The 25,582-nt window shown below is 44.3% G+C and overlaps 1 protein-coding gene across 1 annotated transcript in view; it reads left to right on the forward strand.

Annotated features, from left to right (window-relative positions):
- Window positions 1–25,582, forward strand: part of CERKL (CERK like autophagy regulator) — an 89,029-nt gene that overhangs the window by 41,002 nt on the left and 22,445 nt on the right. The window contains exons 3-4 of the mRNA XM_083154693.1: window positions 15,549–15,680; window positions 23,818–23,881. Of these exons, the coding sequence (XP_083010819.1) occupies window positions 15,549–15,680; window positions 23,818–23,881 (196 nt within the window). The remainder of the gene's footprint in view (window positions 1–15,548; window positions 15,681–23,817; window positions 23,882–25,582) is intronic.

The following is a 25,582-nucleotide window of genomic DNA, read 5'->3' on the forward strand; positions in this document are numbered from 1 at the left end:
GCTAAAATCAGCAAGTTTGAGCGGCTTTCAGCTCAAAGCCGCCCAGTGTGTATGGCCCGGCGATGAGCGGCGAGCGCTGCTGCGCACTCCCACAACATCGCCGGGAAAGCCGTTCATCTGCTGGTTATACCAGCAGATGAGCGGCTTTCAGGACGGCTTTGTACGAGTCTCCGAAACACTGACATCTTCTGGCAGAGAGTGAAACTACATCTCTTTCGCACACATGCACAAACACAGAAGGTAGCAGACTAGCTTTTGCTCTGAGCGGGCTTACTAGCTTACTTACAAAGCATTTGCTATTGTGGGACAGAGAATGGGCGAAATATTGCCTTTGTTACTGTGGCTGGATAAGCATAATTGTTTTTCAGCTACTGAGCTTCTGTTTTATCATAGTCCAAGAGGATATTGTATGTATGTGCAGGATCAGGAGGACCAACATGATCCCATATTGCTTCCTACTAGGAGCAAGCTTACAATTATCATACAATTGGTGGACCAAGAGAGTGGAATTCGAGCAACAAGGGTATGATTGAGAGGTATACTGTCTTTGTATGTGTGTTCTGTGTATACATACATACATACATACCGTATATAAGTTTACATATGTGCATGTGGGAAAAGAAGGGAATTGGGTAAATAATCTAGTAATTATCATGTTGATCAAACAAATCGTATTCACTAATTGAGATATGTTCCTTGATCAGTAGCTTGGCGTTCCATCTTTAGCGGCAACAACAGAATGAAAATGTAATTTCTGTATGCATACATCCTTATGCCCAGTATTCAATTAGTCGCGGTAATCTACCATGGCTAATTACCGCCAATGAGACTCAGGCAGGCGAGAGTACATCATTGAGAGCTAGCTTTTTCCCCCGTGATCACTGCCACTAGATATGTGACTTTTCAAAAGATATCGCTACATTTTTTGGGTGTTAAAAAAGTGGCCTAAAAAGGGCGGGCACCGCTGTACAGGGGCAGCGTAAAGCCGCCGACGTCACTGTTTTGGGCGGTCCCGTGATGAAAAGGGGCGTGCCCGCGCTGCCCGGCCGCCGCCGCCGTCAAGAAAAGGGGCTGGCCCCAACGAAGTGTGCGGGCCCGGCCACCCTGAAGGCTCTACACTGCCGGGGAAGCACTATCTACAGTGGTGCCGGGCTTCCCCGGTCACACCCGAGGGGTCAGAGGCAGGCTGTTTTAGCAGGGTGCTGCCAGAGGGGCAGGGCGCATTTTACCCTTTAAAAATTGGGCAGGACGCAGCACCCCGCTAAAACAGCCTAGCGGGAACACTATAATTAGATATTTTGAACATCTCTCAGAAATGTTGGCACTCAAAGGGTTAATAAATAATTTTCTACCCTGAGTATTTTGATTTTAGGTTATACAGTACAATTGAATTTACATTTGTATTGCTTCCTCTCAGAAGTGGATAAAGTTGCCTGCACTATTAACTGCCTTGTGAATCATGTGTTGATGCTCATGGCTTTGGATGGTTCTCATTTGTTAATCCCATTTTAGTAGCAGCATAAGATACTTTGTAGCAAAAAAAAAATCGCTATGATGACACACAGACAATGGCCAGACTTCTTGGGAGTGTGTGCTGGACTCTAATAGCCTTTTCACACCAGCCTGAATTCCCAGGTTGGGCCCGGGAACAAACCATGACTAGCGCTGGGATACAGGACTGGTGTGAAAGGTTCTTGGACAGGAACCTACTGCTGCTGTGTCGCTACCCGTTGCCCTGGGGACACAAAGCTGCCGGTGCCGCCTGCTGCTGCTAGGTTGCCCCGCACGGCCGCTGCCCATCCGTCGCTATGGGGAGACGGAGCCCCCCCGCTGCTGGTATACAGAACTGCTGGGTGCCACTACCCGCCACTGCACATTGCTATGGGAACATGGAGCCCTCACGCTGGCCTCACTATCTCTCCCAAATTATGTATTTTTAGCACCCTTAGAAAGAAAAGGCGTTGATGGGCCTTCTTCACTAAACCCTTGATGTTAACTGACCAAGAAAGGTCCTCTGAAATGTAGGTACCTAAAAACTTAAAACTCTGGACCCTTTCTATCTCCATCCCATTTATCTGAATAGGAGTAACCTGCTTGACTTTCTGCTTCCCGAAATCAACAATAATCTCCTTTGTTTTACTAGTATTAAGCAACAGATTGTCACCACACCAAACAGCAAGAGTTCGTATCTCCTCCCTATGAGCCGTTTCATCATTATTGCTAATGAGACCTATTAGTGTTACGTCATCTGCAAACTTAATAATAGTATTGGATGAATGAACTTGTTTGCAATACCAAGTGTTTCAACACTGTTTACAGTAATCGGGTGGTCAGAATACAGAATTGAATAGTTCCTGGCCATATCACAGGAGTTGGGGCTGATTCTTGTATTGTGCACCATACGTGTCTGCTCAGCCCAAAGAGGAGAACGTTGGATGTGCAAGAAAGGACCTTCAGTATGCCCTTTACATTGGGAGTGGGTGACATAACTTATAGCTGACCTCAGCTTATCCTGGTCGCCAACATTTTCCATTTCTCAAATCTCTCGGCTGCATAGATAATTACAGATAAAAGGTTGCCTCTTCTGCTGCTCGTCTTATATTGGGCAGGAGTCCCTTATGTGGCATTTTAGACTAAGAGATTACCAACACTGCAACTCTTAATAATTTTAGCATCTAGGCATTTCTTCTTTCTGCAGCTCTAGCCAGGAAGTTACAAAGGAAAAATCTAACGGTTACATGAAATCTAGAACCAAACTTGGAAATCCGGATGGTAGGTCAACAGTATCTAGATTGACATGCATTAACTAGGTGGACATCGACAAAAAGTTCACACGGCCTTAGTCGATATTGACAAAAGGTCAACAAAAGCAAACAATGGTTGACACTTGAGTTTTTCACACCTTTTTTCTTTCTTTGGACTTCTTCATGCTTTACGATCTACGTGGACTTTGATTGGGAATGGTAAAATCAAATCAAGGCGAGCGAAGTGAACCATGCAAGGGTAATGTACTACACTTATTGGGCGTCAATGCTGACAATGTATCCACATTTTCACCCAAATAAATGAACAACTAATGATTACTTGTTTTCCTGTTGACATTTTGCATGCATCAACCTTTTGTCAATGTTGACCCTGTGCCCGTCAACCTTCTAGACACTTGTTGAGTGTTGACTTTGATCCAAACCCCCCAAAAAAGAAGCATAAACGGCCTTAGCAAATTGATATCTGGGGATGTTATATTTTATAAGAAAATTAATTTGAACATTTATTTGGTGGCAGTGGTCGGGCCACCTTAATTGTGTAAATCCCGGGTACATAATTAGGCATTAAACAGTCTGCGCTTGGGTGACAAGAACACAGAGTACAATGCTAGAGGAGACCGTATGGACTTCATACTTGAGAGCTGAATAGTCACCGCAACTTAATTACAGTGCAGTGCTGGAGATCGGAGTTACAGGGTAGGAACAATTATTGTTTGTACAGTATTATTATAGACTAAGAAAACAAGCGGCTGACCCGGAACCAAGCAAGGTTAACCATTCGGACCCCCACTGTGTCATTAAGAGCAGCGATCAGCAATGGTGAAGATTGCGGCCACCATGTTAACATGACATTTATACGCTTCAGTTCACAGTATGGCACCTGAAAATGTGTTTTTTATAAATGTCACATTACAGTTCTAGGTTTGTGAAGTCAACATTTAAGTCCACTTCATTTATAAAATATTTAATATTAATATTTTACATTACTGATAAATTATTGTACCGGAAATCTTGCCATAGCCCATTTTATACTATGTTTCATTAACACTAAAAAAATTTACCCCAAACCGTATGATTCTCTTCGGGAAAACGTGCAAATTATTTGAGAGATAACAGTTAAAGAAAAATTCCCATTTTATTCAATGATCTTTTTATTTTCACCTGACTCGAAGAGTTAATGTTGCCATAACAACCATCTATGCTGTTATTGATGTCACTCATTAACTTGGGTGGTTTAATATTAACTAAGAATTTATCCGTAGTTACCTTGGAAAATGACAGCCTTCTTGCATTTAGCCATGTTTGGATTAAACTGCAACTCCTGCAGAATTGGAATGATTAATGCATGTATTTGGATGTAATATATTTCAAAGAAATTGTTTTTTTTTTTTTTTTTGCATGAAACCATTGCCATTAACAAGGAGTCCTAAAACTGCACAGATGTGAGTCTGCTCGTAGCGTCTATGCTGCCCTATCGGCTTTTGTTTCCCCGAACACCCTGATTAACCCCCACTTTTCATGGATCACTGAGTCACAGATAGATCAAGTTTAAACTAGCACATATTAGTACGTTTGTTACTATGAGAGGAACAGTTGGCCATTCTTTATCCCACTCCTGCTTCTCTACTGTGCTGAAAGCTGAAGAGAAAGTAATAGAATATGAATCGCACACTTACAATGGGATTTAAATATTATACTCCTGTTAGCGCTCAATCGGACATAATGGTCTTAGAAAATAGGAACAATATAACATCAATATACTTTGCGCTCGAACAAAGTAGGCTTGATAACTATATGCAGTTTATTTTTCAGACGGTAGATTGAAAAATCTAATATTGTTTACCGACAAGCTAAATGGGGGTTATATTTAAATTAAGAAATTTAAACGTATAAAGTGCTTTTTAAATAAAGTTCAAAAAAATATATTTATATATTTTTTTAGAGCTTTAGAGATAATATAAAGTTTTTTTTATTAAAAACCTATTTAATTGAAAATATTAATTTCAAGTTACGATATTTTTTTTTTGTAATAAATGACTATTTAAAAAAAAAAGAAATATATATGTGTGTGTGTGTATATATATATATATATATATATATATATATATATATATACCGTATTTATCGGCGTATAACACGCACAGGCGTATAACACGCACCTTCATTTTAAGAGGGGATTTCTAAATAAAAACTTTGAAGCAAAATAAGGATAATTGATTATCTGTAAAAAAAAAAAAAAAAAATCCACCTTAAATAACAGAAGCAGGGCAGCACAGTTAGCACCAGAAAACCTTCTCCTCCTCCAGGCTACAGCCAGCGCTTGGTAAGGCTGATGACGCTGCTGTAGCCAGGGAGGAAGGAGTCACTCTGCAGAGCAGGTCACTGGGAGGAGTCTTGAGCGTGCTGCTGCGAGGACCGGACGGTGCGCAGCAGCAGCAGAGGACCGGACGGTGCGCAGCAGCAGCAGAGAACCGGACCGCGCACTTCGGCGGATGACATTACTGCCTGCGTTACCGGTACTTAACATTATATCGGCGGATGACATTGCTTATATCGGCGTATAACACGCATATCGGCGTATAACACGCATACATCATTTTCCCCCTATTTTCAGGGGGAAAAAGTGCGTGTTATACGCCGATAAATACGGTATATATAAAAAAAAATCGGTCAATATATTACAAAAAAATATGTATTCAAACTTTATAAAGATTTTGAATGAAAAATAACCATGGAGAAAATGTACACGTGTCAGTTTTCCTGGAAATTTCAGACCAATAGTAGTATGGAAAAAGTTATACGAATAATTAATGGTATTTTTTTATGTTGTTTTTTTTTTTAATACATTTTGCACATTTGACAATTTTGTATATCCTTTTATATGCAAGTTATATTTATTTAAAATGGCAAACCTTAACAAGAGTTTCATAATTTTAGCAAGCGTCATTCATTTAACCCTTGCCAGAGATTTAGACTTAGCACGGTCAAACAGAAGTTCAAGGCTCACCGGGTTCTGATTGAGTGGTCAGCCTTCCTTGCCGGATGAATAACAAGCACCTGTTTGCCAGGCGTGCGCTATGTTTTAATCACGAGTCTGCTAATGGGGATTGAGGTTTGCAGCGAGCAGAAGCTTAATTTTTTTTTTTTTATAGCTCATGCAGAATATCGCCTCTCCCATATGGAAACTGTTGGTGGTAAGGGTACAGCTGGTCAGGACTGTCTAATAGAGAGGGCCTAGTCAACACATGTCAACTGATGCTTGTCTTTGTAGTGAGCTGCTCCTCGCCTTCAGACAAATTATCTGCCAATTCTAAAGGGATGCTGGTGGAGAATACCATTGCAATATTAAAACCCTCTCCATTGTGCTTTATCTGAAGCTTGTCAATGGCTTATCTAATGTACATACAGGCTGGTCATTGCAGGTTCCCTATAACATTGATAGGTTGCCGCAGTAGGTAATGGATTCTGCTTTTACTACTAGTTTATATCTCCGGTCACCGCTTTCTGTTTAACCTTAACCATTAACACAGTGGTCTCCAACCTTTTTTGGGTCGGGAGCTACTCGCGACAAAATAAACCGCCCGAAGAGCTACTAAAGTAAAAAATGTTAAAAAATCTGCATAATATAAAAAAAAACACACTGCAATGCCCCAGACATAATATGGCACACACTGCAATGTCCAATATGTCACAAACATACCTCCCAACACTGTAGATAGAGGAGAAGAGACATCTGCGCGTGCCGAAGGCACGCGCCAAAAATTAGAGGGTTCAGCTACTACCGTGGAACTCCTGCGAGGCTACATCCCCCATTTTTTCCGCTATGGGGGCATGGTCAGCTCTCTAAGAGCTGTAGCCACATGGGGTGCGGCCATGGAAAATGGGGGTGTGATACACATATGCCCTCAACAGTGCAGTCCGTGATACCCATTATAAATATGCCCCGCACCGTGATGCTCCATTATACATATGCCACACACACAATGCCCATTATACATATGCCCAACAACGTGATACTCCGTTATACAAATGCCCCACACCGTGATGCTCCATTATACATATGCCACACACCGTGATGCTCCATTATACATATGCCCCACACCGTGATGCTCCATTATACATATGCCCCACCGTGATGCTCCATTATACATATGCCACACACCGTGATGCTCCATTATACATATGCCACACCGTGATGCTCCATTAATCATATGCCCCACACCGTGATGCTCCATTATACATATGCCACACCGTGATGCTCATTACACATATGCCCCACACCGTGATGCTTCATTATACATATGCCCCACCGTGATGCTCCATTATACATATGCCACACACAGTGATGCTCCATTATACATATGCCCCACACCGTGATGCTCCATTATACATATGCCACACCGTGATGCTCCATTAATCATATGCCCCACACCGTGATGCTCCATTATACATATGCCACACCGTGATGCTCCATTAATCATATGCCACACCGTGATGCCCATTATACATATGCCCCACCGTGATGCTCCATTATACATATGCCCCACCGTGATGCTCCATTATACATATGCCACACCGTGATGCTCCATTATACATATGCCCCACTGTGATGCTCCATTAATCATATGCCCCACCGTGATGCTCCATTAATCATATGCCCCACCGTGATGCTCCATTAATCATATGCCCCACCATGATGCTCCATTATACATATGCCACACCGTGATGCTCATTACACATATGCCACACAAATGATGCCCATTACACATATGCCCCACACCTTGATGCTCATTAATTAATAATCATCAAGGTATCTGGGGCATATGCCACACACATGATGCCCATTATACAAATGACCCACAGCGTGAAGCTCATTATTAATGAGCATCAAGTGTGTGGCATCATGTGTGTGGCATATGCCCCACACACCTTGATGATTATTAATTAATGAGTATCAAGGTGTGGGGCATATGTTAAATGGGCATTATTTGTGTGGCATATGTTTAATGACTCATTAAACATATGTCATACACATGATGCCCATTAAGCAGTAAACAGTTGCGCACACACAGTTTAAAAAAAAAAAATTACCTAACAGAGTTAAGCAGAGGCTGTGGGGGCGTCGATAAGTGCGGCATGTTGGGGACGTCAGGAGAGGAAGCGCTACGCGGCAGGAGGTCACTGCCGCCGCCAGGTCCAGAAATGCGGCATTAACTTACTTCCTGACCTCCTGCCGCCAAGCAAGGACCCGCTGCGCGGCAGGAGGTCACTGCCGCCGCCGCCAGGTACAGAGACGCGGCATTAACTCACTTCCTGACCTCCTGCCGCCAAGCAAGGACTCGCTGCGCGGCAGGAGGTCATTGAGCTACTCTAAAACACCCGGCGAGCTACCCGTCGCTCGCGAGCGACGGGTTGGCGAACGCTGCATTAACAGAACACATTACAGTTGTGTATAGAGGATTTACACCTATCCTCCGCCCAATTATCCAGATTTCGGCTTCTTTTCCGCATACCTGATTGAAGTTGCATTAATGCCTTGCCCTGATTCGCAGAAGGTTGGGAGGCGTCTGCTGTGCATAAGTTCTCGGCATAGTACATACGGCCTAATTCAGACCTGAAGTCTGCTGTGCGACTTTACAGAGGACTGTGATCAGATAGACGCCAGACAGTGACATCCCACGCTATGCAAGTCTGCGAATAGATCGCTTATTCATTCGCAATTCACCATCAAATGATTTTCCCAGTCTGCGCAAGCGAGGCGGTCTGATCTGCGTTTTTCTGGCACTCCCTTAAAACGGCAGGTGACCACCCCCAAACGACAGCTTCCTGTCAGTCAAGTTGTGAGGGGATTAGGAAAAAGTTACCGCTGATGTTTGTCGCTGTTTTGGGCTCGCGCATGCGGGCCATGATTCGTACACATGCGCAGTCGTTCCATAATCGATCGGCTTGCGAGTTCGCACACCAACGTTCAGGTCTGAATAACCCCCAGAATGTGACCATGCATCCATGGTAATGTGCTACCCATCCTCTTCTGGCCATACTTTGTCTCCATATATACGGAACTATTCTAAAAGGAGCAGTTCCCTATCTGTCAGCACCCCAGTGTCTGTACAGGGTGTCGCCTCACCTCACCTTGATGTCACCGTGAGGGCAGTGTTTTGTACTATGAACCCCACAGTAGACCTCCCAACTTTGGGAAATTAGGAATGGGAAAAGAGCATTACTGCGCCCTCCGGCGTGCATGCTAACATTGCAAGGGCATAATTTTATTGTCCAACACCCTCCAATATCACCCAGCTTCTTGCAAATCAGGACAGTCCTCTTAAGTTTACTTAAGTACCCTGGTTTGGGTTTTATGTCATTATGGAGGCCAGTGACACCGAAACACACATAGTGGCATTTTAGCAAGCGCTCTCTCTCTCTCTCTCTCTCTCTCACTGTCTCTGAATCTATGTCCCTCTCTGTCTGGGTCTCTTTCTCTCTCTGTCTCTCTCTGATTTCACTTCATAAAACACAACTATCGGGGTTTTTGTTCCAGACTATTATCCTTATTCAATGTCACAACCATTTAGTACCCTCCTAATTCCATTCGTGCCATAAAATTATCTCTGCCGTCCAAATTGCACTTTCCCCGCAATATCATGTGATCAGAACAGTTTTGTGCATAGATACCTTCAGTATTTGCAACAAATCATAATTCATTAACATTGTCACCTTAATCACAATTAGTACGTTAAACCATAGAGAGTTGATCCACAATCTGCAATTAATATTGTTGCTTCATTACAGCTGATCACCAAAACAAGCAATACCTACATAGCAAAAAGCTTGTTATGGTATTATCGTCAATATGGCCCTTATTGTAGTTGAATCGGTCGGATGCTTATTTGCGGACAGGAACCGAGTGTTCTTAGCCCCGCCTTCCGTATGGATCGCTCACACCGTCCGAATGCGGTAAGGCGCCGACCCAACGGACCGCGAGTGGATGTTTCATGTGAACACCTCCTCCATCTGTGGGAACCTCCCCCATCATTCGATGGTTGCCGACCAACGAATGCTGGACCGAATGGTCAGGCAGCACCGAGTGCTCCAGACCACTCTCTGTGCAAATGCAGGGATATGGGCGGGCAGCTGGCATCCGGCTATGTCATATGTCTGCCCACCACACGTGCGTCATGGCCGGATTACCATACGTACGCCCAGCGTTTTCATGGGAACGCCCATGAAATGCGGGGCGTACGCATATGGTAATGAGCCCAAACAGCCCTTCACACCCCTCTCCACCCTCTGTTCGGATTGTTCCGACCGATCGTTTTCTGTACAGAATTCACACGGTATTTGGATGTGCGCGGCGTTCGCACATGCGCAGATACGCCTCTGCACATGCGCAAACACCAACCATCGGCCGGCCGGCCGCATTCGGGGCTATCCGACTCAATCAGAGTATGTTTGTGTACGCTGATGTGCTTAACCAAACAAAACAATGGGTCCAGGTGGCCATGACGCAGGGGTGCCTCTGTCCATCGCATGAAGTGTTTATGCTAATATAACTAATTCCATTACATCTGATCTCTGGGGACACTCCCAAGTAACGGTGACTTATTTTTGTGAAGGGATGCAAGAACGCCCGTCTGTATTTACTGGTCAGCTGTTCTATGTTCATTGTGGCGCATAGAGCCTCGTAATATTATAGGGTAACGTTTTCTCCGTCTACAGAAAGTGCCTTAACCCAAAATGTCCGCAAAAAATGCCAGCGTCGTTCACATTTGTTATATAAATTCAAATACAAAAAGGTGTGAAAAACGATTATATTTCCCATATAAGGTAAACATTACAGGTCATAATGACGAATAACAATGTTTACTTGCCAATTTTCACACCTGTTTTGATAAATTCACTTGCCACTTAAAGGGTTAATGGTCATCACTGTGTTTATCTGATTATAACATCCCCAAAGCTGGTGTAGCAACCTTATGTGCATCCAGTGAGCAAGCTCATCTAGCGCTCCAATGAATGCTATTACGCCAACACTGTAGGTAACAATTTAGAGTTTAAAATGATTATCAGCGTGATATTTGTTTAATGAACTCTACAAACAAAGCACTCGGTTATTTGGAGAATAAATACTTACAATTAATTTGCCTTTTGATTCTTAAATATCAGCTGCCGGTATTAACATTCCTGCATGTTTAATAACCAAAAAAACAACAACTTTGATTTAAGAAATCCTAAAAAAAAAAAATCCCTGCCCCCCCTACCAAATTACAGCTACAATAGAATGAGTATTATTAATTATCAAGTCTCTCTAGAGTCTTAAATTAACATCACAGCAACTGTTTGGGTTTAATGCTAATTTTATTGAAGTTGTTTTGCAAAGCGAAATATATTAAAATTAATAGGGCAAATGACAGTGGGTTGTTAAAATTAATTATGTTGCCATTTTCTTTTCTTTTGGTATACGAGGCTTGGTCGTGGTAGCACGTTTCCTGTGCACCTGCTCATGCTGTGGCCTAAGTGATATAGCGTCTACAAATCCAGAAAATTGTAGTATCAAATCTCCACACCAACTGTGCAGCAGCCCGATCATCAAATCCCTGCTGAGAGGCGTTCCCCCCCCCCATCCAGTCCCTCAGGGTGTTTTCTTTCTGGTTCCCTCTGTTTCAGGTTTGAACTTTGACCCGAACCCTTCTCTGACATCATGCGATAGGTGCTGCAGTAATGGTTTCATCTTTGAGAAGCTCCAAAAGCGTACATGCTCATAGGCTCATTAGCAGGTCAAGAATTTGCATTGCTAAGGGCTACTTGGGTATCCAGTTTTAGCTAGATCCTCGTTTCGGATTTTATAGTGCAATGACGTAAACGTCAGTTATGCTGTCACTGTGGTTATTGTGCCACCTCTGTTCTTAAAAAACGAAAAGACGTCAAAAAACGGTCTTCTCTGCTGATCTTGTAAACCGCTCAGTTGCGGCTTTTAATGGGAAGTTGTTATATTTTGCTATTTTTAAAAACAAAACTGTATTTGAGGATCAATGAAAACTAGCACAATTCGCAGTTCAAAAATAGTTCTGCATTGGTAACGTTTAAGAAAAAAAAACATTTCAGAGATTTATATTTCGGGTCTTTTACAATAGCAGCACAGTCTATTTTTACTATGTCCAAATTAACCCCCCCCCCCCCCAGCCAATTCCGGCACCTTCGTCCCGTGTGTACACACCTTAACCCTTTCTGTGCCAAGGGAATTTGTCAAAATAGGTGTGAAAATTGCCAAGCAAACTATTTTTTACACCATTTGAGTGCAACGTTCCTGTGAGAGTTCCGCAAATTATCTGCTAAAAATGCCAGCGCCACTCACAGCGACTGTTCTGTTCTGGGTGCAGTATTTAACTAAACTTCAATTAATTGACTCGGCTGTACTGTATTTATGTATACTAAAAGAACAGTCGCTGTGAGCGGCGCTGGCATTTTTAGCGGATATTTTGAGGATCACTCACAGCAACGTTTTTGGCATTCAAAGGGTTAACGGACATCGGGCCTAATTCAGCTTAAATCGCTACCCTGCAAAGTTGCTGAGGACTGCGACTAGATGGCCACTGCCCAGACACAAAGAAAACCCGTCCCATGTACATTTCCGAATGGTTGGCTATTCGTGAATCACTCGCAAATCCACACTCAATTCCCGAACCATGGAAAGCTTTTTGCAGTCTGTGCAAATTTGAGTATCTTTAACCCTTCCACTAATCCGCAACTGAGACGGGCTGTTTGAGATCGGTGCCGATGTCACAGACCCTCCCTGGGAATGGCTGCAGTTTTTCTGACACTCCCAGAAAATGGCTTCACACATATTGGTCATGATCGGCAATTATACTCATGACAGTAGTGTTGGGATGCAATCATGCTTGGCACTATGCCAACTCTGTGGGTAACGTTTTCAGTACCATTTATTTGTGTTTGATTCCAAGAACATGTCAGCGAGCGCTCAGAGGAGTAGTAGTAGTTTGTTTATTTATAAGGTGCCACAAAGTGTCCGCAGCGCCGTACATAGCAAACATAAAAACAGATTACAAGGTAACGTACAGGGTGTGATGATAAAATACAGCATAAATAGGGTATAGCTGGTAGAACTAAAATCAGCATCAGTTCTGAAGTAGTTGTCGAAATTGTCGAGGAGACTGAAGATGAAGTAGAGGAAAGGAAGAACAGGACAGGAGCACTGGTGAGGTAAAGAGATAGGGTGAGTACATGAGGAAGGAGGGCCCTACTCATAAGAGTTAAAAGACTAAAAGGAGGTGGGTGGACGAACAAAAGACAATAGGATAAGTAGGAACGGATGGGAAGAGATGGAGGGGTAGGGGAGGCAGGATAGGAGGAGCAAAAGAGGTTAGGAGGGATAGGCTAGTCGGAAGAAGTGAGTTTTGAGGGAGTGCTTGAAGGAGGTAAGGGAATCTAATAGCCTGATGGGTGGCGGGAGGTTGTTCCAGTGCTGGGGGGCAGCGCAAGAGAAGTCTTGTACACGGGAGTGGGAGGAGGTGATTAGGTGAGAGGTCAGGCGGCGGAGCGAAGAGGACGGGAGAGAGTGAGGATAGGAGCAGAGAGGTGCATTTCTGCAGAAAGCTCCCCATGGGCTATGGTCCCACACCCCTCTTCCAGCATTGCGCCCGACAAAACTTAGTCTTAGAGACCCTGTGGCAGTCAACTACAGATGCCGGAATCCTTACTTGTGGCCAGACGAGCAGTGCCACATTACCGACATTGCTGGAATCCGACTTCTGGCATCCCAATTTTAAATTTGTCAGCGGGGTTTAGGGTTAGGCAGCGGCCCCTGATGGCTTTGATGGTCTGTGACCATTGTCCATTGATGACCATCCCTAATTATATCCAGCATTCTGGTTTACATGTAGTGCACTAACTGAATTGTCAGGCTCTCCTGACTGTTATACCGGAGAATCTCCAGTTCCATCCACCACAGACCATGCCATCTGTTATTCTGGGCAGCCTGCGCCACCGGCGCCACCACTAGGCAGCTTCAGGCATTTGCCTAGGGCGCCGGCCACTGGAGGGCGGTACCGAGCTGCATGATAGATGCTGCCGGCTGCGCGAGGAGCAGGATGGACGCACCTGCCAGAGGAACAGGAATTCATCCCAGCCTGCAGGAAAGAGCAGGTGAGTCCGCAAAACCGCGGCACCCTCCCTCCCCCCCCTCCCACACACACACACACACACACACACACACACACCTAGTCAGTGTCTGACACTGTCATCGGCGGGTGGCAGGGCAGCGCCCGCGTAACACCCCCACCCCACTACCCATGGGATGGTCGGCGGTAATCGGCGGGTGCCCCCCGAGCTGTTCAGCGGCAACCTCCCCAACACGTGGATTTGGTCAGCGTCTCAGCGCCGCAGCGACAATTGTCTGCATTATTTTAAAAGCCTGTTTCCGCGGTTTTCGGAAGCCGGGAGGGGGGACCCGCGGCACCATAAATAACTGGGGCATCCATCAGAGAGCAGCCGCCCACCCAGCCTTCCCTCTCCACCCGCAGAACCCAGAGAGCAGCGCTTCCCTGTCAGGCCCCCACACCAACTGTTAAAAGCTTCTCAATGTTGTGGATGTGGAAGTATGGCACTTGCAGCAGTGGCTGCCTGGGGGGACGGGTTTATAATCCATTTATTTATGACAAAAACCATGTATGGCTGTTTATATGTGTATATATATATATATATATATACATATATATATATATATATATATAAAGATATATCTATATATCTATATAAAGATATATATAGATATATATATCTATATATATATATAGATATATATATATGTCTGTGTGTGTATATGTATGTATATATATATATATATATATATATATATATATATATTCTCTCATGTCTGCGCTATATAAGAAACTGTAAATAAATAATATCTCTTTCCTAAGGGTTAGTGGGGGGGGGGAGTTGGTAGAGACTTTGCCTAGGGTGTCAAAAACCCTTGCACCGGCCCTGATCATACCATGTCCAGGAGCCACCAAAACTGCACCAAAGAATCTTCTGACCATCCCCATTCCCTGCAAGGACTTGCCTCATTTTCAGTAGCTCCTTGAACCAGCAGCAGTAAATCAGAGCTTCTGACAGGTATGGGTGTATACGTGTCACTTGGACAAACGTACATTTCACGGGACATTGAACAAAAGAAGGATATGAGGATGTACAGTATTAAGCCCGATAAAGTGTAAGGTGATATCGTACCTGCCAATCAGCTGTGTTTAAAAAATGGCAGTTAGGAGATGTTTTACTGCTGCATTATCACCACTTTATCACTTTGCCAGGCTTAACCCATTGAGTGCAATGTTGCGGTGAGAGATCCTCAAAATATCAGCTAAAAAATGCCAGTGCCGCTCAGTGCGACTGTTCTACTACTATAAATAAAGAAATAAATACAAATACAGCCAAGTCAATTAATTGAAGTTTAGTTAAATATTGCACCCAAAAAGGATCTCTCACCTTAACGTTGGCACTGAAAGGGTTAATACATCCACCCCCCCACCCCACCCCCCCATACTGTCTTTGGACAAGTCCGTATTTGTATTGTCCGTATATACTTTGTGTTTTTTGTGACCCAAAAATACAGAGCAAGTGTTAAAGTTGTCACAGGTTTAAATAAGCTTTAATAAAATAAAGACACAACGTGTTGAAACATTGTTTTACGTTTTTGTATTTATCGTTTCAGTTTTGTTTCGTTCCTTAAGATGTGTACTCCTTCAATTATTTCCTTTTCATTTTTAGGTTTTCCTAATAGGCCAAAGTCTCTTAAGATAATTATTAACCCCCAAAGCCACAAAGGAGAAGCGACCAATGTGTACTACCGACACGTCGAGCCTCTTTTCAAGCTCGCTGACATTCAGACTGATGTTACAGGTGAGTTTTTTGTTTCAATAAATAAAACCAACTGAATAGAGACGGAACTGATCGCTAAGCAACCAAGACAAGCTGAACTTTCCGCTAATCCCCACTGGCTTTCAGCTGCAGCTTTAAGTACAGTAAATCAGGTTACATGCTCAATATGTTTATATCATTAGATCTTCTGTTTTGTTCATGCAGAGCCCATTGTATATATCAATACTGAATTGCAATCTGTGGCCAAACAATTGATTCTAATTAACATTAACGTGCATACAGTATATTCCTAAATGTTTATATCCGAGAAACCAGGTACAGATCAGTATTTCCAAAGTGATGTGTTTTTTTTTTTTTTTAAATTCATATCAGGTGTGAGTGCTGGTTTGTAACTCATCTATAGAGGGTATAGACATAATAGGCATGTTTCTTATGGAGCCTACACACTGGGAGATTTCAGGGCATTTTCTAAGCAATCTCACTAGAACGCTGACAAAATGCCCCTATATCGCTCCGTGTGTAGGGGCCATAGCGATAGTGATGCCAGCATGCTGGATGAATCTAGTTAATTGCGGGTCAGGGCCAGTCTTCTCGCCAGAGAACACTGGCCCTGACAGATGGCTCAGCACACAGCGCTGACACATCGCTGTGTGCTGAGCGATGGACTTAGCTCAGATCGCTCAGCATTGTGTAGGCCCATTAACTGTGCATGGGCCGGCAAACGTCTTCTCTTCCTGGACCCTAGGTTGACCATGTCTAGGCCCACACCCTATGGTGGACAGTGAGTAGGTCAACACCTATCACCTATGGTCAACATACCCATGGTCGACAGGGTCTAAAGGTCGACACAAGCTCTAGGTCAACAGTCAAAAGGTCGACACGAGTGCTTCAGTTTTTTTTTTTTTGCCGACATGTGCCGACAGGCGGTATTTCATGCCCTACCATCCTCTAGGGTGTGGTCGGAGACTAAAATAGTGTGCCCGAAGCACTTGCCATGCGAGGTGACGAGGTGCACTTTTTGTGTGTACATGTCTACTGTGTCGACATCCGGGAGAAAAAAAAGGCAAAAAACTCTTGTCGCCCATTTGACTGTTGAGCTTCCCTTGGCCAACCTAAATCTTGAATCAGCCGTTAGACCCTGTCGACCATGGGTATGTCAACCATTTATAGGTATCGAGCTACTCACTGTCAACCATAGGGTGTCGACCTAGACATGGTCAACTTAGCATACCATAACCAACCATCTCGTTGGGGTGTTTCTGCTCATTTGCACTTATTCTGGTTCACTCACAAAAGAAAATTCCTTCTCAAATGGACAAAACCATGTGCACTGCAAGTGGGGCAGATGTAAAATTTGCAGAGAGAGTTAGATTGGGGTGAGTTATTTTGTTTTTGTGCAGGGTAAATACTAACTGCTTTATTTTTACACTGCAATATAGATCTCACTTTGAAGAAAAAACCCCACGCAAATCTAACTCTCTGCACAAGTAACATCTGCCCCACCTGCAGTGCACATGGTTTTGTCCATTTGAGAAGGAATTTGTGGGTGAACCAGAATAAGGGCCATTGTCCGCTATGGAGGCACCTTCTCTCAGACTTTTTCGAGGTTGATAATGTAATGTAATAATGTAACATATACTGAAGGGAATACATACAAATGACTGGCGGTCAGAATTCCGATGCCAGCATCCCGATGCAGATAATCCCTACAGGGGTCCGGTAGGTATACTTACCTTTCCCCTGCCCTCTCCTAACACTATCCTGCTTTCTCATACATCAACCCCAAAAATTGTAATAATAATAATAATTTTAGTTATATGGTGCTTTTTTTGTTTGTTTGTTTACTATGCTGCTACTTCAGAATCAGGCCTTTTTGTTTAGTGTAATGTTTATGTTCCATGTTTGGCTATTATGTATTTATAATCCTGATTTTTTTATTTTTTTTTGCGATTTCTTTTTCATCCACTAATATTTTTGTTTATTGTCACAGCTCTAAAATAAAGAGACTTCGAAAAATAAATAAATGTGACCCTAATGGGGCATACACATGGGGCAATTACAGTCCCATTTTTAAGCCATCTGACTAGATCTCTTCGACATGAAGCACGGATCGCTCTGCGTGTATCCCTTGGCTACGGCAATGCGCGGTCCCGCATTATATTTATAATAATTTACACTGCAGGCAGCCCGGTGCTGGTTATATAAAGACAGGGGAACCCCATTTGATTTACCAGCCAGGACCGGGGATGGTTATACTGTACTAAGGAGGGGGACCCCCACGCTGGTTTTTTTTAAATATTTATTTAATTTTCTTATTTTTAAGCATTGTCCCTATTTGTCTGCCAGCAAACTCGGCAGCTAAATACCAATACCTAGACATTGGAAAATACGAATCTGGAGAACCCTGCAGCTTAGTAAATTTGCCTTATCGTCGTATTTTCGTCCAGTTAAGGCCCATCCCGATCGGACGTCATAGTCCTTCTTTGTAAATTTCTCCTAATGTGTGTTTTCGCCTTCAACTCTAAGTCTCATTCTTTTCAAACAAAATGCAAGGGCCTGTATCCAGAAGGCAGGTTTTGTTTGCTGACTCTGACACCTGCTGGCCAAAACAAGGAGATGTCCCAAGGGAGTCTAATGTCCTTTTCAAAACCAAAATGTTGTTACTCTGACAATGAAGAAACAGTTAAAAGTAGTAAAACTAATGAAGCATAATGAAAATACCAAACCTCCCAAAAATGTTTTTTATGATATATCATGTTTGTAGATGCAGACTTTTACATTGATCCTTTCTCAGTTACATTTCCAGACATTCTGGGACATCTTAAAGCTTCATTTGTATAATAATGCACAGACTTGCTGGTTACTGGCACTTATAGTAGATATGACCAAGACGGAGTTAAAATTTAGTAAAAATAGTGATTAGCATTTTTACACAGATGCAGAATACTAGTGATACCCCCTTCCCATTCCGTCCAATGCCTAAATGACAGCGCGGCCTGATTCTGAGTCACCTGCAGGTCCATATGCAGATGAACATTGACCAGTAGATTAAATAAAACGCAAAGACGTGTGGGCTAATGTGCTCCAATATTTCACATGGGGTCATATGTTCGAAACCTACTAAGGTTTTAAATTAAAATTTTCCTTTTCTCTTATTTAGTTTAATTAAGATCTTTATTACTTTATACTCGAATGGTCTTATAGTCATCTCACTACCAAGTGGACGACTAATTTAACATTACTTTAACAAACAAAGGGGCAGATGTGTTAAGCCTGGTGAAGAGATGAAGTGGAGATAAAATGAAGGGAGATAAAGCACCAGCCAATCAACGTCGTTCGAAAAATGACAGGCGTTGATTGGCTGGTGCTTTATCTCCACTTTTTCTCCACTTTATCTTTTCACCAAGCTTAATACATCTGCCCCTAAAGACCATGATAAACAATTTCTATATTCTGGAAAAGTTCAGAGTACAGCTAGGAGGTTGTTTTCTGCCACAGGTCATACACCATGGCAACACGGAGCACAGCATCAAGACACAAGGTAGGATACATTCAGTGGCGTAACTATAGTCCTGCAGCCCTCGCGGTTTTTAGGCAGACACTAAGAAGGTGTGGGGTCTGCGGGGCTAAAGTTACCTTCTGCCGTCCGCCCGCCGGCGCTTCTGTCAGGTCCCAGGTCCCGGCTCCTGCCCCCCCCCCCAGAAAAGTTAAACACCCTCGCCCCTCCTTGCCCCGTTGCCGCCGCCTCTAACCCGGACATGCAGATCTGTCGGGTCCCCGGCTCTCCCGGCTCCAGCTGCTAATAAAAAGTGACACTCGGAAAATGGCTGCCCCCATACAGCAGACCGTTTTTAAGGTTGCTAGAGGCCGCCGCCTCCTCTAGCATCCTCAAAAACTGTCTGCATTATGGGGGCAGCCATTTTCCGAGTGTCTTTTTATTAGCAGCCAGAGCCGGGGACCCGTCAGATCTGCGTGTGTACGGGTTAGAGGCGGCAGCGGCAACTGGGTAATGAGGGTGTTACCTTTTCGGGGGGGGGGGGGCGGCCAAAATTCCTGGCGGGGGGGTGCTGTATATGTAGTTACGCCACTGGTTACACTGCATTAACAAAGTCTCTCCCAGGAAAAGATATCAAAGCAGACTTTGGTTTCAAGATGTGCTGTTCAAACTCTTTGGAAGAAGCACAAAGAAATGGGCAACACTGAGGACCGTAGATTTAGGGGTTGGCCATTGCCTCAGATAAAAGGCAGTGCCATCAGCTCAGAACTGGCAGAAACTAGGTATAATGAGGTATGAGGGTAAGGGGAATGGGGAAGTAGACCGGTGCACAGGTTAAGCTTATTTGTTCTAAGCTATAAACAATATGTGAAATAGGTCATTATCGATCCACCAATATGTTCAATATGAGAATAAATTTTTCTCCTGAAATTTATTGTGGTGGAGGTACACCCTTGAGAGTAATGGGGGTATTTCAAACAGGAAAGAGGAAAGACTCTCTTTTTTTGGGGCAATCTTGTTGAGAGATTAATAAACGTAATCTTGGTTTTTAGAAGATTATTGTTAGTACGGGAAGATGGAAGGAGAAACGTCACATAGGAGTACCCTGGAGACGCCCCTAGTGGTGACAATCAACAACTAGTACCACAGGTGAAAATAAGAATTTGTGTAAAGAGGAGGGTTTAGGTGTAATAAAAATTTACTTTTATTTCTGATTGCTGTTAAAATAAGTACTAGATAGACGTATACTGTTTAAACATACAAAGAACATAGAAAACAAATTCTTTAAACCACACTTTGTGATAATAAATGAATGTATACAATCTATACTGAGATTGTTTCAAATTCCCTAGCGCTGGGGAGAAGGCTCCTGTCATGAATCAATGCCTTGAAAAACCTCTATTCAGTGTATACTCTGGTTAGTTCTTAGTAGGAAGGTACAGAGGTTAACAATGTTTCAAACAAGAGTGTTACACAGAGTTTTGGAAAAGAGACGTTGTGTCTAATACAGCTTGTAGAAGTAAAGTCTGTTTGTCAGAGGTACCTTTCTACTAAGAACTAATCAGAGTATACACTGAATAGAGGTTGGTGAGCTAGGGAATTTGAGACAATCTCAGTATAGATTGTATACATACATTTATTATCACAAAGTGTGGTTTAAAGAATTTATTTTCTATGTTCTTTGTGTGTTTCTTTGTATGTTTAAACCGTATACGTCTGTCTAGTACTTATTTTAACAGCAATCAGAAATAAAAGTTAATTTTTATTACACCTAAACCCTCAACTTTACACTAATTCTTATTTTCACCTGTGATACTAGTTGTTGATTGTCACCACTAGGGGCGTCTCCAGGGTACTCCTATGTGGCGTTTCTCCTTCCATCTTCCCGTACTAACAATAATCTTCTAAAAACCGAGATTACGTTTATTAATCTCTCAACAAGAGTGCCCCCATAAAAAGAGAGTCTTTCCTCTTAGAAACTAGGTATACCGGGAGAAGTCTGGTCACATGTTGTCTCCATGGAAGAATTGCAATCAAAAAGCCATACCTTCAACGTGGAAACTAATTGAATGGTTTCATTAGTGAAACAGAAAACTGGAATTTCATCAGAAACCACGATAGATTAATGACTGAGGGCCAGATGTATCAAGCTTCGAAACGCGATAAACAACCAGCTCCTACCTTTCCTTTTTCAAACCTAGCCTGTAACATGGCAGGTGGGAGCTGATTGGCTGGCTGTTTATCACTCTCCATCTTATCACTTTTTGAAGCTTGATACATCTGGTCCTGAAAGTGAAAGGATAATAAAATATCAGACAGTTATGAAATGGACTTTGCTCATTAAACAATGGCAACCATTTGGCTCTGAACCTCCTATGTGTAAATGACAGCTTGTATTTCATATACAGTCTATAAATACATTTATTTTGGTACTCTTTACCTAGAAGGGCGCCCGTCGTGGTGATCGCGGGTACATTTATGTCTGGCCGCGACGCGACCGACGCGATGCCCGCGATTTCCCATTGAAACCCATGTTAAACATGGAAATCGCGTCGGTCGCGTCGCGGCCGGCCATAAATGTACCCGCGATACCCGCGACGCGATGCACCCGATTTCCCATAGGAATCAATGTTAAATGGCCCGACCGACGTGATTTTACTGTTAAATGCCTCAATGGACCCGATGTGGCCATAGGAATCAATGTTAAATGGGCTACAGAGCCCAAATAGGCACAATTAACCCTTAAATGTCCCCCCAAATTGTTAACGCCACCCCACGATCCACGCCAACCCGAAGCGTGGCGAGCGCAGCGGTACGCGTCCTCCGACCTTTTCATGCCCTACTATCCACGTCGGCGTGGAGTTGAGAATAGAATAGTGTGGCGAGCGCAGCGAGGGGACGCGGATACCTTCACAGGTAAACGCGTCCCCTCGCGGGCTTCACAGGTGTCCGTGGCCACGCGGACACCTGTGAAGTCCGCGAAGGGACGCGTTTACCTGTGAAGGTATCCGCGTCCCCTCGCGGGGCTCGCTGCGCTCGCCACGCTTTGGGCTCGGTGGCTCGCTGCGCTCGCCACACTATTCTATTCTCAACTCCACGCCGACGTGGATAGTAGGGCATGAAAAGGTCGGAGGACGCGTACCGCCGCCCCTCGCGGGCTCGCTGCGCTCGCCACGCTTCGGGTTGGCGTGGATCGTGGGGTGGCGTTAAAAATTTGGGGGGACATTTAAGGGTTAATTGTGACTATTTGGGCTCTGTAGCCCATTTAACATTGATTCCTATGGCCAAATCGCGGGCATTGAGGCATTTTACATGAAAATCGCGGTCAATCAGCCTTTTTAACATTGTTCCCTATGAGAAAATCGCGGTCATCGCGGGCAGCAGATTTTTATGTACCCGCGATGACCGCGATTTTACCCCCGACGCCCGCGATTCCAATCGCTGGCGCCCTTCTAGGTAAAGAGTACCTTTATTTTAAATATGCCAAATTACCATGTTTTAGAATGCCAGAAAGTCATGGAGCCCATTCTTCTACCAGACCCCAACCAAGAAGCGACAGGCATGAAAGATTTCTGTAATCTTGCACATAACGATGCACATTCTCACACAATACTCCCATCTGTAAGTGTCATGTCAGTCAGGAAGAATCTTTGACGGTTGGTTACAGCTGAGCGGTCTCTTCTGGCATTGCCGCCCCAGAAAATGCTAAATGTGGTTGAGCTGCTCGCTGCCATCTGCAGCCCGGCTCATCCATTTACGTTGGCATTTCATATGCTGCACGGGGCATCGTGAGAAGCTGTGATGACAATGTGGAGTGACAGATCCATCCCCTCTGGAGGGTACATATTCTGGTATGTGCCTGCGCCACCCTTCTTTCTGAGCTTTGTCGCATTGTTACTGGTAGTTGGCTTTTTGGAGCAGCAGCAGTTTGCTGCTGTTTTTGTAGCTCGCATAAACGGTATGCGGTCACTGGGTAGATAATGCTAGGTAACGGTTGACCACTAATAGTTGACAGTGACTTGGTCGACATAGGCAAAAGGTCGACATAAGCTTATGGTCGACATAGAGATGGAGCGCCTCTCAGTCAGCGCTGGGAATTGCCAGATTCCCTTAGCTGGCATTCCATCTGACGGGGATGCGCGAGCGCCTCACACTCGGCGGCGGGGAGCAGAATCCCTGCCTGTCTGTGCTTCAGGGAGACGGACAGGGTTGGGGGGGGGGGGGGTGCGGGCAGCAGCGGAGGGCTCAGACGGAACAGGGCGCTCAAGCAACTCGTGCGTGCACTCGCCCCCTTCCGGCTCCTGACGGTTGCCAATTCTATCGCCACCAGCAGCTCCGACGGGAGCTGCTCCATCTCTAGACACAGTTGACATGAATATGGTCGACAAGAGTTCATGTTTAGCGTAACAACTCATGTACATTTTCTTTTAGATCTGGATTGGATATTATACCATATACAATGTTTTTATCTGATTTTTTTTTTGCATTTGTCTATTTTGTAAAACCGTAAACCACACCGGATTATTACTGTTATTTCTAAATCGGTAGTTCCCTGTAATTAAATGAGAAAGTTGAAATCATGAACGATATTGGCTGATCTCTGCCATATTCTCCTGTGTTCTTCGAAGACTTTTCAATGATGTATTGTTTTCTTCCTTGTAGAAACTAAATATAAAGGACATGCACTCGCATTGCTTAAAGAATGTGAACTCCAAGAATACGATGGGTATGTTCCTAGTGGTAGCTGCTTGGTAGAAGTAACGTCTGCCCGTTTCTTTTAGTGGATTTAGCCATGCAAACTACTAGTAGTATTAGTGGTATAATATGTAATGCAAATGTTGACAGTTGTAAAAGCCACTTTATGTAACGGTCACAGGACAAAGGGAATTCTGTTTTTGATGCTTAGTGAATAGACTGGCAAAGAGCTCCCTGTAACTTCCAACAATGTCCGCATGCTCGCTCCACACAGAAGGATGCATGACGGGCAGATTGGGAACTGAAGAGGCCCGACATGGGCAGTACCTACCAGATGTATAATGTGCTGTGTAGCCACATCCGTATCACTGGATGGCAGAGATGGAATAACAGAATGAATGGGGACCCAGCAGTGTAATAAGTACAGAGGGCTGTCTGCGGGGGGTGGGACCACATGTCAGCATCACTGGATGGCAGTTACTGTACTGCAGAGATGGAATAACAGAATGAATGGGGACATTGCAGTGTAATGAGTACGGTGGGCTGTCTGCGGGGGGGGGGGCACATGTCGGCATCACTGGATGGCAGAGTTACTGTACTGCAGAGATGGAATAACAGAATGAATGGGGACATTGCAGTGTAATGAGTACGGTGGGCTGTCTGCAATGGGGTGGGGCCACATGTCAGCATCACTGGATGGCAGAGTTACTGTACTGCAGAGATGGAATAACAGAATGAATGGAGACATTGCAGTGTAATGAGTATGGTGGGCTGTCTGCAGGAGGTGGGGCCACATGTCAGCATCACTGGACGGCAGAGTTACTGTACTGCAGAGATGGAATAACAGAATGACTGGGGACATTGCAGTGTAATGAGTACGGTGGGCTGTCTGCAGGAGGTGGGGCCACATGTCAGCATCACTGGATGGCAGAGTTACTGTACTGCAGAGATGGAATAGCAGAGTGACTGGGGACATTGCAGTGTAATGAGTACGCTGGGCTGTCTGCAGGGGGTGGGGCCACATGTCAGCATCACTGGATGGCAGAGTTACTGTACTGCAGAGATGGAATAACAGAATGACTGGGGACATTGCAGTGTAATGAGTACGGTGGGCTGTCTGCGGAGGGGGTGGGGCCACATGTCAGCATCACTGGATGGCAGAGTTACTGTACTGCAGAGATGGAATAACAGAATGAATAGGGACATTGCAGTGTAATGAGTATGGTGGGCTGTCTGCGGAGGGGGTGGGACCACATGTCGGTATCACTGGATGGCAGAGTTACTGTACTGCAGAGATGGAATAACAGATTGAATGGGGACATTGCAGTGTAATGAGTACGGTGGGCGTGTCTGCAGGGGGTGGGGCCACATGTCAGCATCACTGGATGGCAGAGTTACTGTACTGCAGAGATGGAATAACAGAATGAATGGGGACATTGCAGTGTAATGAGTATGGTGGGCTGTCTGCGGGGGGTGGGGGCCACATGTCAACATCACTGGATGGCAGAGTTACTGTACTGCAGAGATGGAATAATAGAATGAATGGGGACATTGCAGTGTAATGAGTACGGTGGGCTGTCTGCAGGGGGTGGGGCCACATGTCAGCATCACTGGATGGCAGAGTTACTGTACTGCAGAGATGGGATAACAGAATGAATGGGGACATTGCAGTGTAATGAGTACAGAGGGCTGTCTGCAATGGGGTGGGGCCACATGTCAGCATCACTGGATG

The sequence above is a fragment of the Crinia signifera genome, chromosome 7 (assembly GCF_055691185.1).
Source record: "Crinia signifera chromosome 7, ASM5569118v1, whole genome shotgun sequence".
Lineage (NCBI taxonomy): Eukaryota > Metazoa > Chordata > Amphibia > Anura > Myobatrachidae > Crinia > Crinia signifera.